This window comes from Hippocampus comes, unplaced genomic scaffold (genome assembly GCF_001891065.2).
Source record: "Hippocampus comes isolate QL1 unplaced genomic scaffold, H_comes_QL1_v1.1 scaffold156, whole genome shotgun sequence".
Lineage (NCBI taxonomy): Eukaryota > Metazoa > Chordata > Actinopteri > Syngnathiformes > Syngnathidae > Hippocampus > Hippocampus comes.
In genome coordinates, this window is record NW_017805744.1 from 4,034,821 (window position 1) to 4,048,419 (window position 13,599).

Below are 13,599 nucleotides of genomic sequence, written 5' to 3' on the forward strand. Positions count from 1 at the left end.
GCAGTTCAAGACTCAAACCAGACTAGAACCAGACTTGAACCAGATGCTGGCGCGGTAATCGCCAATTCACTTGTCTGTATATGGAAAGCAATGTATTGGTTCGCATCATTCTTTGTGAAAGACACATGCGATGCAGCAATTGAATAAACTGTGTGGAATGGTCTTAATATTTGTGCGGTTAATTAACCAACTTGTCTCCACACACTCAGATGGAGCCTTCACAAGTGCGGAAGCCACGTGCTGTGCGTCCAGCAGGCCGCCTCTGCACCGAGCTCCACCGCCATCTCACCACAACCCGGCGGGACACCAAGGAAATCCTATCTGCTGATCCGGAGGACGAAGAGGACGAAGAGGAGGAAGAAGACGATGAAGACAGCGAATCAGAGGAGGACGATGATGAGGAAGAGGAAGAAGAGTCTTCCGGTAGTGACTTAGAGGCAAGGCAAAGCAAGTCCCCCGCCGAGCCGGCCAAGCCTCAGTTCACCTCAGAGAAAGAACTCCGATCTGTGGTGGAGCTTATCACCTACATGCACACATACTGCATGCCTGTCCGCAAGCAGCAGGGTCTGGACCGCAAGGATCCGTCCAGGCCTCGAGCTCGACCCGATGCCTCCCGCCCATCCATAACAAACTCTTATAGCCGGGTCGTACTGGTGGCACCCCCGGCGAGCGGTGGGCCGACGGGTGCCCAACGAAGGCTTCCCTTCGCAAAGCGTAGGGAGATGAAAACTGACTCGCTTCTCCATGAGCTCCTGCAGCAGAGTACCTCTTTTGACGTGAGCAAGCCTTACGGACAGCACAGTCCACCGTACACCCAAGCAGAACCGGGATTCCCAGCTACAACCCGGGACACCGGCACCGGCACCCCAAAACCAGATGTTTGTAAAGACTCTTCCTCACATGCGAGGACAAATTCCTCCTACGAGGCGCCACAAAATCTCACGGAGGACAGCGGCTCCTTTTCGGTTCGCCGTTCCAGGCGTCTGGCTTCCTTTCCCAGCCGCTTTGCCAAGAGGCTGCGGCCCAGTCAGGCGAGGAAAGATGAAAAGAAGGAGGAGCAAGATGACAGGCAGGCAGGGTGTAAGCGTTCACCAACACAAATGGGAAGAGGGACCATCATGGAGGCAGGACCACAAGGCCAGACGACAGAGATGACCAAAACCTGCTGCCACAACGGTGAGACCATGTCCTCGTTTATTTTTTTTTGGGGGGGTGTCCAAAGTTGGTAGTGGTATGTGTTGCCAAGGATAGGGTTTTTGAATTATCTTGTGATTTACAGTAAATAGTTTGGGAAAAGGCTGTTCCATGACATAAGAAGATCCTTGTAGGTTTAAACAGGTTTCATTTACATTTTTTAAAATTTTTGACGGGGTGCAGCCATCTCGTTTTACCTCTGCGTCCCGTGTCCTAGACGCATAATTTTCCCGCGGGACGCACAGTTCCAAATAATGTGCGTTTTTGGGACACAGGGAAATTTCTCAGTCAAAACAAAAAAAAAAAAAACTACGGCAGGCTTGAGGATTTCACGGTAACGATCGGTACCGGTAGCTTGTCGTTTCCGTGGCGTCATTTTGACGGTACCGAAAAATCGTTTAACCATAAAAGTCACCGCACACGAGTTGACTGTACGCGATCAAATCTCTCCTGTGTGATCAACGTGATTTCACTGTGCCTGTATGTGTGTTTGTGGTGGGTTGTGTGAGTGTGTTTCTTCTAATTTACTTTCGTTTTGTTTTGTTTTCAGTGTTGGGGGGGACGGAACAGTTACCGTTATGTGCGCACGTGGGTTGCTATTTTAGTCCGCAAACTGAGGAATCGCGCGGATGAAACTTTGAGATGGCGGCGAAAAAAACTCACAAAGGTCTACTAATTACGACATTTAAGAAATGAATCGTCCGAAGGGCGTATCACGAAACTCACCTGGGATGTATGCACAGAACACCAGAGCGAGATATGATGGGAGGCACGATTCCGAGGCAAGTTGGTCATTAGATCTATCGGCTAATCTCTGTGAAAAATATGATGAAACAGTATTGGTTATTCTATAATTTACTTATTATAGTGTAAGCTTTTGTTAAATTGTTAATTATTATCATTTTATATTTGAGCACTATATTCTTTTATGTTACAGTTACCCAAATTATATTCTGTTTACTAATTGCTGAAATATTCTTATGTTGCTTGCATCTGATTGGCGAAGTAAAGCAGGAAGTGTTTTTCGTTACCGGAAAGAGGTGTGTTCGTTCGAGAGTTACAAAGCAGACGTTGGAAAATAAAGAGCTGCGTCCAAACGAAGTCCATCTCTCCTTTTTGCCCATTCCGAACGTAGAGCCATCCATCCAAAACCTATGAATCTGAATTACAGTAGCAAGGTAACTTTAGGAATAAAACATTCGTCACAAAGTGTAGTAATGCTAATGTTAACTGTTGGTAGAAATAATGATGACGTGTGTTAGATTCTTTCGTCAAATTGATTGTAGATTACACATGCATCGTCTTGGGAAGAGGATGTCAAGCCACATCACTACTTACCTGAATTAATGATTTCCAGTAAATTAATCTTTGCAGTGTGAGATTGGAAAAAAAATACTCTGATTTTGTGGTATGCTGTATTCATGATGCCATATGAGTACACTATATTTTGATCCATTTATTTTTTTGAATAAACGTGGAGTACACATCTGCTGATGTAATGTTCATTGTTAATGCATAGTTTTCAAACATTTACCCTTGAAACATTATACTTTTGAGTTTCAGAATTCTTGATTATGAATATCAGTCAAAATAGAAAAATGGGTTCCCATGATAAACGTTTACGGAACCCAAAATTAGTTACCGTGGTTTCCCATTGGGTAATCCGACGGAAACGAAAAACGGTTACCGTGAATTTCCGAAATCCTCAGGTCTGCTACTGAATTATTTAAATTTTTGCAGCATTTGTTTATAATTGTATGTATACAGGTATGTTGTTGTTTGTGTTATTATCATATGCAATTGAATAAGTAGACCATTTCAGAATTCCAAATTTGGGACTCTCTTAATGCATAATGGGACTCATACTTTTCTGATCAGCGAGTCCACTCGCTGGGGGTAAACTGTAAAATTATCACTGGGGTGCTGACAATAGAGATGTGCCACAGAGTGCGTTTCTAAAAAAGTTATCTTCATATATTCATCACTAAACAGGGTTGAGGGATTTGTGGTGGCGTGGATTGAGGTGTGCCAACTGTGTTGAATTGTTGGATGAGTTTGTGATGTTCTATGGCATAAAATCTACATAGCTATATCTAAGTAGGGTCTATATCGGTAGATATTTTTTGACTGAGTTGCCAAGAATAGGGGTTCACCAGAGGTTGTGTGGCTTAAGAAATTTGCTAGAGGGTATAGTAAAGTAGTATTCCAACTGTGTTCTGACAAATATAAAGGTCCATTACTCTTTTAACCTGATGCACCACTGTCACACAGTTTGGCAATCCCACACCAAATATGCCAATCATAACCCTAAAGAAGGTCATTTGGTTTAAAAGGCAAAATAACAATAGGATAAATAGTCTAGTTGACGTTCATATCAGGTTACCATGCTGTGTGGACAGGTTTGACAAATGATACTGTACTTGAATGATGAATGTTATGTCACTGTCTATGGGAGACAGCGCCTGTCATTGTCGCCCATGCACCATTCCTTTATTACTCAAATTGTTTTGTTTTGGGGTTTTTTTTGTATATGTGTGGACAGAAAAACGAGCCTGCCTGTGTCTGCCTCTCGACTCCAGCAAGTCCACAGGGTGAGAATTTCTCTTTGCTTCGTCACACTCATGCTGGCCTGCTGCAACATTTTCCATGCCGTGGAGGAGCCAATGTGTTTAGGATTCTTTGTTTGTAGCCACAAACGGGTATCCTGTCATGAGACGTGAGAGCAGATGCATGAACACTTTACACACACACGCGCGCACACACACACACTTTTCTCGGTCAACTTGGGAGCAGTCCACGGTCTACCAGTCGACTGCGATCGACTTGTGGGCACTCCTGCTCCAGAGGCCTTAGCCTTGATTGGAATTCTTGCAGGATGTCCCTCTAGGAGTCCTTGGTCTTTATAGGAGTCATTGAAGTAGGTTCCTTTTAAGAAGCCTTGAAGGTAGAATTTACTTTAAGAAGGTTTCTGCCCTTGATTGAGCTCACTGGACGTGTCCTTGAAGGAGGTCTTTGTAGGACTCTCTGTCCCCGGTCTTGCATGAGCCTTCGAGGAGTCATTGAAGGGGTTATCTGTACAGGTCTATGAAGAAGAACCCTGTAAGTTTTCTGAGAACTTAAAAGGAGGGCCGTAAAAGTACCGGTGTCAAACTCAAGGCCCCTGTGCCAGATCCGGCCCACCAAGTCATTTTATGTAGCCCGCGAAAGCAAATCATGTGTGTCAACTTGCATGAGCCTTGCTAAAATCTGTACCGAAATGTCAAATTGTCATGTGAAATAAATAACGTTGCGATTTTGCAATAATTTTGTTACCCTGTTGACACTCACTTAAACAATACAGTTGACTCATTTCAAAACTAGTAATCCATTAATGTGTAGTGTTCAAGTAATAATGCAATGAGACGATTACACATTTTGTGGTTTCACTGTCATAACAGCCCTCCGAGGGGAGTGGCCTCGCTACGAAAATGAGTTTGACACCCCTGCCTTAAGGAGTCCTTGAAGAAAGTCTGAGTCTTTGTAACAGTTCTCTGTACAGGATAAGTGCTTGAGGTAGTTTTCTATGAGTCCCTGTGGAAGGTACTGTATGTTTGTATGAATGATCCTGCATCCGATTTAATACACGACTTTGTCAGGCTGTCATTTCTAATCCCAATAAGCAAATGTTGATGCATTCAAATCCAAAACAGATTGAATTCCAAGATGCTTAATGATTCTGACTGTAATCTGAGGCCTGGCGGCCACATCATCACTGCCCTCGCTTTTCCACATTAGCCTCCCGCCGGCGTCCCTGGCGTGTCTCCTACTCGCTCCAACCGCCACGCTGAGCACTTTCCCTGGCGTGGGTCCATTCTTCACATTAATCTGCCTTTTTAAAGAGCTGTCTGTATTTTATTCCTGTGGCCGATGTGATTGTGGCATCCCCTAAAAAAAGGAAATTGATGGGAGAAGAATGGTGGCGAGGACAGGCCTGCATGTGGTGGCTCTGATAAGAGAGGAGACGTCATGATGAAATCTTACATGATTCTCTCTTTTGTGTTTTCCGTGACTGAAGAGAGTTCAGCAGCAAGACTTTCGAGCAGACGCTTGGTGTGGATCTGTGTGGAACTGCAGGTAAACAAAAAGGCCCTTGAAGGAGGCTCCTCAGAGTCTCCTTGCAAGCCCTTGAAGGACGACCCTGTGTGAGTGCTTCAATGAACCTACTGTATATTAATAATGTCCTCTGCAGGTCTGACGCCTCCGACCACGCCACCTCACAAGCCGGTGGAGGACGACCTTTTCAAGCCAACCGAGGCCAGAAAGGATGGCGAAAGCAATGGCGATGGCGAGGACTCGGTCCATTCGTCTGTTCACCCGTCTCCCGGCGGTGTCGGTGGCTTCCGAGGCTCCTGGCTGAGCCGCGTGCATCAGCGTAAGCTTCCGGAGCAGACGGAGCTGTACGCCCAGCTACGGCGCATGGGTCAGGCCGGAGTCGGCGACACTTGCCCTGGCTTCGGCGACCACGACTACTGTGTGCTGAGCCTTGGAGAATCCCGCAAGCGCAGCGTTGCCATGCTGGGCGCCATGCTGCGGGAGGCGGGAGAACCCCTACTCAGTGACGCCGCGCCAGAAAATGGCATCCAGTCCAACGTTGGCGAGTCGATATCAACACAATGCTCGTCTGACTGCCAATCAGCAGCCGCCACACCCCCCGCCTCAGAGGAGGAGGCGGAGTGCTCTGCAGCGTCCCGCTCGCCCTCACCGACCCTCCACCTCTGTCCTGACTCTCCCGCCAGCAAGGCAGACTCCAGGTAAACATTCAATTAAATGGTCAGAGGAGTGATCGCATTAATTATTTGTGACTCGGCATGGCAAAATCAGTTAGAGTGACCGATATTTCAGAAAGGAAGTTTTGGCTTGATCAAAAACAGAATGATCTCATTTCCAATGACATATCAACCATTGTACTGTGCTACACATTGCATCATTATTACTCGTTACATTATTGCGTACCTACTGAAATTACAAACAAGGAGGGTCAAAGTCAGCCAATTCATGTGTGTGGACAGGAAGAAAACCAAAAGACCATGGATGTCGGTACATTGTGCTACATACAATTGCGTAACCTTTCACAGGTAAAACTTTTTTTTTTTTTGCTTTCTATAAATGGTGTATATTGATTGCTCACAGTTTGGCATGGACAAAAAAATGAAACCTCACGAGAGGTTAAGAAATCAGTGAGTTACAAATGCTTTTCAATGTCCATGCTTTGCCTTTGTTGGGAAGGTGCCTGTATAAATATGGCGGCCACGTAAGGTACAGCACGCTGGCGTTGACTGTATCTCTGATCATTACGCATTGTGCTCCTCAAACAAACAGCAATAAACCAAAATGTTGTTGTCATAAACTCTATCACAGTAACAAAGGATTGTTTCTTGAAAATCCTGGAGATTAATGGCCTAACCTTAGCCCATAATGACATGGAATTACAAAAATCTGTACGAAATTCTCAAAGAGGGATTTTCAGTTTTTTACTGATACTCGTATGTTGGGAATTCCTTGCATTAGAGAGCTACAACTGCAAAGTAATGAGCAATTGTTTTCCTACATTTTCAGGTAATTACTTCTGTTGAGTACCTTTTATAAAATACGATGATTGAACACAGTGTTTATTTCATGAAAATGAAACTTTTCATCAATGAAAGAGAAGTTTCACCTGCTGAACCATAATTGCTTTGTATCTTGGAATCTACCTTTGTAAAATTACAATTGATTTTGCGATGCCGAGACACATATGGGGACTTTTTTGTTTGAACTCTAGATTATTTCCAGTGGTTGTTTTTCTTTGTATTCTGCACTGTACTTTCTTTTGTGTCGTCCATCATGTCATGATGGTAAGCATTGCACCAAAGTAATGCACCTATTCTCTTTTTCTCTCCCCGCTGTTTCACCTTTTTTTTTGTCTTTTTCCCCTTCATCCTTCTCCCATCTCCCATCTTTTCTCCCATCCTCAGTGAACATTCTGAGATGTGCCCAGACGATGAGCAAAGGGACAAAGCCAAATCTGATGAGGTAAAATGTTCCCACTCCACTCCAGAGTGAGTCACTACACTGTGTGTGTGTGTGTGTGTGTGTGTGTGTGTGTGTGTGTGTGTGTGTGTGTGTGTGTGTGTGTGTGTGTGTGTGTGTGTGTGTGTGTGTGTGTGGAGGCAACATCTGCAATGCTAAAAACCTCCCACGTCCATCTGTGTGTTTTCTCCCGCCCGTTGCTAACTGTTGCCATGGTTTCCCTGTTGCCAGGAGAACTGTCAGGTGTTCTACATCCACAACCTGCCCAGCAGCATGACCCAGAACATGTTGAGGAAGCGCTTCCAGGTCTTTGGCAAGGCAGAGGACTGTAAAGTCATCATCTGTAATGAGTACGTAACCTGCTCCCAACCAGACCAAGTACTTTGTAAGTCACCATTACACTAGGATAACTGACAAAAAGGTCTCAAGGGACCTTGTCCAAAGACACATCGGAGGTTCTTCCATTTAGACACAATATGACCATTCCAGGGGTCCTTCAAGAAAAATTGCCCTCACCCGTTTCACTTAGAAACATTCATAGAATATTTAGCATGAGTCAAGCCACAAAAAAAAAAAAAGCTCAAAAAGCTGAGCATCGAATATGCAGGAAGTCAACCATTTGGGTTTGAAGGTGTGATTTTAGGCTCAATTTGGACATTTTAGAGGTCCTTCAAAAATAGCCATAATCATTTTTACTTAGCTACATGAAAGCAATGTATTTCTTTAGTGGACCCGCAAAAAATGTCTCTAGAAGCAGTGTTCAAAAGTCCTCAGTAAGGCCGCTATTTTGGTTCAAAGCAGCCATTAATTTGACTTCTCAGGTGTCCTTCAAAGATGAAGACCTGATAGAGATATTCTCTGACTGCTACTAAAATTGAAACTCATACTTAAAGAGACGGCCAAAAAAAGTTGAGTTTTCCTAATTGCGTGATTCCACAAGGTCCTAATTTTTCTGATTTGTGTCTCTTCGGATGTATACTTGCAGAGAGCGTTGCGGTGTCATAAAGATCCGCCAGTCTGACATCCAGCGGCACCGGCGGGAGCGTGAGAATGTTTTCCAGAGTGCACCCGTAAGCGGGAGGAGACTGACGAGGAAACGCTACATCGACCTTGGTGATTAATCCAACACACACAAAAAAGAAGCTTTAACTTCACTTATGCTAGGCTAATGTTACCCCTGCGTAAAATCTAGTCCTGTTTATTTGAACACAAAGTGAATATTCTGTTGTATGAATGGCACAGGTGCCCATGCGGGTTCATTGCGCTTTCTGTTATCTTATGGAAGAACATTTAATCATTCTGACAGTCTCTATATGCTAAAATGCTGAGAGTGTGAGGAGGGCGTCAAGAGGAGAGATGGAGACAGACTAACAGAAAAAGTGATGATTTTATTCAACCAAAGCTGGTGGTGGTAGCAGTGGTCCAACAAGGCAGGCAGAACCATGAAAAATGGCTGACTGTAGAAACTCATGATGGAGTGTGTTGATCTGGTGACGAAGTGGAGTCAGGGACCAGCTTAATGTGATGAAGATGGGTTGTACCTGGCCCCAGCATCACTCATTTCTCCAATCCTGTTTTATTAGCTAGACCAGCAACAAAAGCACAAAAAACCCTCTATGAACCGAGTTACAGCCACTTTGCAGGGCCAGAACGTTGCTTATGGTGGCGCGGGCACCTGCAGCGGCTCCTCTTGTTGTATGTTGTGAGAGGGAAGAAATTTAATCTGTGCTGTATGCACATACAGCACACTGGATTTCACCTAGGCTAATGTTAGCATTTATCCCCTCTCGCAATCCAGATGAGGGTGGTCCGGGCCCAGTCAAGAGCAAGTACGACGCGCTGGACTTTGACACGCTGCTGAAGGAGGCCCAGAAGTCGCTGCACCACCGCTGACTGTCCAGCCGCGCTGGCCCCACACCGCGCTGCAATTGTCCCGCCTTATGAAACCCTGCACCCCGCAGCAGCAGAAAGAAGCGGTATACACCTCTCCACGCAAAATGTTTACATTTTTAAAAAAACGTTGGGAGAAAAGCAATGACGAGAACATTTTTGGAGGGGAGGGGAGGCAAAGGCGTCTACTTTGTATTAGCTACGAGATCAGCCACAGGACTATGTCCTGCAAAGAGACCTCCATAGCAAATCCTTGTTGTGCGTGTGCGTGTGTCTGTTTGTTTGTCTGTGTGGAAAAAAAAACTAATCCGGAGGCGGGCGGCGTCCTATCGGCCATGAAAGACAAAAAAACAAACTTTGTGTGTGGTTGTCAAAAAAAAGAAAAAAATGGATAAAAGATACCCACTTTGTTGGATGTTCTACATGGAAAAAAACTGTGGTGTGTGCAAAGAGTATAACGTTCAATGTAAAAAGGTTGACAAAAGTTTACAAAAATGAACATTTTATTTCTTGTTTTGTAATTGTAGTGCTTCCTTGATTTGATCTATGCACCGTTGGGAGGTTTTTTCTGCTTTACCCGCGTCACCGTCAACGCTAAATCCCCAAACCCCGTTTTTAGGGGAGGCGCCCCCTACTGGCCTGTGTTTGGTTAGCGACATAGATACACCAAAAATGCTTTGTGGGAATGTTTCACCTGAAGAGTAGGCAGCTAATGTTAGCCCTGATAAGACATAATTCGTGTTGTGTTTAATCAGGTTCTTGAATGGGTGTTAGCATTAACATTAGCTTTAGCCAGGAGACACGATCAAACAGCACAGCTCTATCTTGTGGTACAAGGGCAATTAGCCCACAGCCCACCCCTGTTGTTGCATACACCCTCTATATTAGCTTTAGTCATCTAGCATGACCAGAGTGCAACTGTTTTCTAGTGTTCGGTCTATTTTAGAGCGCTTGAAAGTTTGGTAGTCAGCTAGCCCAACCAAACAGCCCCTTAATTTTACATACATTATAAGATAAGATTTAGCCATCCAACATGATGACAAAGCACCTTTATTTTTTTATAGTTAGCTTCATCGTGCTGTCAAAGACAATAGCATTCCTTTTACATTCATTGTTAGCTTTAGCCAGCTAACATGTCCACAGTTCACTTGTTTTACAAACACCCTCAACATTAGCGTCAGCCAAATACCACAGCTGAAGCACACCTTCATTTTCTAATGTTAGCTTTAGTCTGCAAGCATGACTGACCACAGCACCCCTCTATTTTATATACATACTTCGCGTTAACTTCAGCCAGATAACACAACCACATTCCCTCTATTTTCTACTGTTAGCTTTAGCCAGCTAGCACAACTACATTGCCCCACCATATTGCAGCATTAACTATAGCCAGACAGTATGACCACAGTGCATGTCTTGTTTTACATACACAGTAAAGTAGGAATGTTCAATATGACTCTTTTTCAGACAGAAACCAGTATGAGTATTCGCACTTGCCTATTCATTGATTTTGATGCCAAGTACCAGTACATTTGCTGTATAAAATTTTAATGAGGCAAACCACAATGACAGATCAATGTGAACACTTATTTATTTACGATTTTTTTTTGGCCTCATCAGCGGTTAGGTCAAACCAGTCAATTAAGCACAGAATTCAGTAAATCAAATTATAGTCGGAAATTTTTTCGAACATTTTACTTAACCATTCTGGGAAATCGTAACTCAAAATATTGCAAATTACAGCTATGTAGCTAGGTACAAAAACCTCGGCAACAGGTGAGTATCACCCTCTGTATAATACACACAGGTAAGTAAACTAGCCACGTTGCCATTCAGGAAAGTTATACCTTATTAATGCACATATTAATGATAACCAATCCGGTTTACTGCCGACATTGTGGACCAAACACTGAATAGTGGTTGTACAGGGACTGAACAGCCCATATTAGGGTGTCTGATACCCGGTACTCCCGTGGCAGCCCACAAAAGATCACTCAGGGGACACGGTCGAATGCCTTCTCCAAGTCCACAATGCACATGAAGACTGGTAGGGCGAAATCCCGTATACCCCCAAGGACCGTGCCGAGGGCGTAGAGGTTTTCTGCTGTTCCATGATCGGGACGAAAACCACACTGCTTCTCCTGAGTCTCAGATTCGACTTCCCGACGGACCCTTCTCTCCAGCACCCTGGAATGGAGTGTACCAGGGAGGCTGAGGAGTGTGATGCACTTGTTGGAAAACTGTTCACCCTTCTTATGAAGCAGGGCCACAATCCTAGTCTGCCAAACCAGAGGCACTGTCCCCAATGTCCATGTGATGTTGCAGAGGCATGTCAACCAGGACAGCCCCACAACATCCAGAGCCTTTATGAAGTCCAGGTGGATCTCAAACCAGGTGGATCTCAAACATCCCCAAGGCCCTAACCCTGAAGGAGCTTTTTGAACCATCTCGGTGACGTCAACTTTTCAAGTATTTTCCCCAAAGATTCAGTGTCTCGAGTCGGGATCAGCAAGGCAGCATCCCCACTTCAGACATTGTTGATGGTGCACTGTTTCTTCCTTGTGTGACGCCAGATGGTGGACCGGAATTTCTTTGAAGCCATCCAAAATTCTTTCTTCATGGCCTTGCTGAACTCCTCCCATGCCTGAGTTTTTGCCTCAGCAACTGTCAAAGCTGCGTTCTTCCTTGCCAGCCTCTACCCATCACTGTGTTTTGCAGATGATGTGGTTCTGTTGGCTTCATCAAGTCGCAACTCTAACTATAGCAGTTATGAAGCGGCCGGGATGAGGATCTGAGAGTGGAAGTACTCGAGTGGAAACGTTTGGAGTGGCTTCTCCACGTTGGGGATGACATCCTGCACAAAATAAATGAGTTCGAGTATCTTGGGGTCTTGTTCACATATGAGAGAGGAAGAATGGAAGCAGGAAATCGACAGACGGATTGACCCAGCGTCTGCAGTGATCCAGACTCTGCATTGGTCTGTTGTGGTGAAGAAGACGCCGAGCCGAAATGTAAAGCTCTCAATTTACCAGTCAATCTGTCTGTCTACCCACACTTATGTTAACAAGCTGTGGGTCTCTGCCCGAAAGAACAAGATTGAAGCAGCCAAAATGAGTTTCTTTCACTGGGTGTCCAGGCTTTCCGTTAGTGAGAGGATGAGAAGCTCGGTCACTCAGGAAGGCTCAAAGTACAGTCGCTGCTCTTCTGCACTGAGAGAAGCCAGATAAGGTGGCTTAGGTATCTAATCCTCCCGAATGTCTGCTTGGTCAGTTGTTCCAGGCACGTTCTACCTGGACGATATGATTGTAAAGAACATTTTCCACTTGATTTCCCCTATAAGTATATTTAGCTGGTCTCAGAAGCCCTCATGAGTACCTAATACATTGAAATAAAGCCAATGTCAGTCTGATAGGATACCTGTGGTATCGTTATTGACCCACCCCAACTATTAACACCTTTCTCCTTTTAACGCAACCACACCATGTTTTTTGTAGAGTAAATCTTTGCCATCTAGTGCAGCCTTAGCACACCTGTTTTACCTCCAATGTTAGTTTTAGCTTTAGTCAGCTAGCCGGCTAATTAAAACAATCAGTAAAAGTGGAACATTCCCACATTCAAAGCTGCAGATTGATCTAGTCCGTTAATCCAACATGTTTGTTTACATTTAAACTGCAGCCTACGTCACTCAAATCGGGGTGGTGTTGGCGGATGTAGTCTGGGTTGTGGGTTTGGGGCACATTGGTTGCCAGTGGTGCTGGCGCCATTATGTGGATTGTCCCAGTCCCCCTCAAAATGTCCCGACTGACTTGATTGGTTGGTTTGATCTGATGGAATGTATTGGTTTTTCTGAATGTAAACATCCCCTTTAGTGGCAGTTGGTTGCGCCTATTGTGGCCAGTAGGAGGCACCGGGAAAAAGGGAAGAGAGGTTTGGAACTTAGCAAGAAAATGACGCGGGTGGCGTCAGCCGAGCATCTCTACCTCACGTCCATGCGCCGATGCTCTTGCCGCCGCCGCCATCCTGCTTTCCCATCAGGGTTCATCCACTAAAGCCTCTTCTGCATGCCACCATGTTTGTCGTCTTAGAACGATTAAATCTGGCCACCCAGCCTGACCACAGCATACCGCTGTTTCACACAGCAGTTAGCATTAGCTTTAGCTTAAAATGTCTGCCACTGGCCTTCCATTCAAAAATGGCGGCGTGTGGACGGCTTTAGTCCAGTGCACTTCCTTTCCTCGCCAAAATGAGACGCAGCTCCACGCGAGTCCAAGGTCTTGATTTTCCGGGTCCTTCCACAGCTTATCAAGTCACACACAAACACACATGCACGCACACACACAAACACATACATATAAGAACGTTGAATGTTTACATCATGGTTTACATAAAGAGAAGCTCTTATATAAGATAACATATATATATATATATATATATATATATATATGCACACACAATATATTGTTATAT

At 44.7% G+C, this 13,599-nt stretch overlaps 1 protein-coding gene across 2 annotated transcripts in view; it reads left to right on the forward strand.

Moving 5' to 3' along the window:
* The window catches only part of ppargc1b (peroxisome proliferator-activated receptor gamma, coactivator 1 beta), a 97,120-nt gene extending 84,051 nt beyond the window's left edge, over nucleotides 1–13,069 (forward strand). Inside the window, exons 5-12 of one of the 2 annotated variants that reach the window (XM_019884012.1) lie at nucleotides 210–1,176; nucleotides 3,737–3,785; nucleotides 5,249–5,307; nucleotides 5,423–5,984; nucleotides 7,188–7,245; nucleotides 7,474–7,592; nucleotides 8,228–8,355; nucleotides 9,041–13,069. In XM_019884012.1, coding sequence (XP_019739571.1) covers nucleotides 210–1,176; nucleotides 3,737–3,785; nucleotides 5,249–5,307; nucleotides 5,423–5,984; nucleotides 7,188–7,245; nucleotides 7,474–7,592; nucleotides 8,228–8,355; nucleotides 9,041–9,135 — 2,037 coding nt within the window. In that variant the 3' untranslated portion in view covers nucleotides 9,136–13,069. Of the gene's footprint in view, nucleotides 1–209; nucleotides 1,177–3,736; nucleotides 3,786–5,248; nucleotides 5,308–5,422; nucleotides 5,985–7,187; nucleotides 7,246–7,473; nucleotides 7,628–8,227; nucleotides 8,356–9,040 lie in introns of those variants that run through there. The other variant, XM_019884013.1, reaches the window with a different exon arrangement.
* Nucleotides 13,070–13,599: the final 530 nt, after the last annotated feature.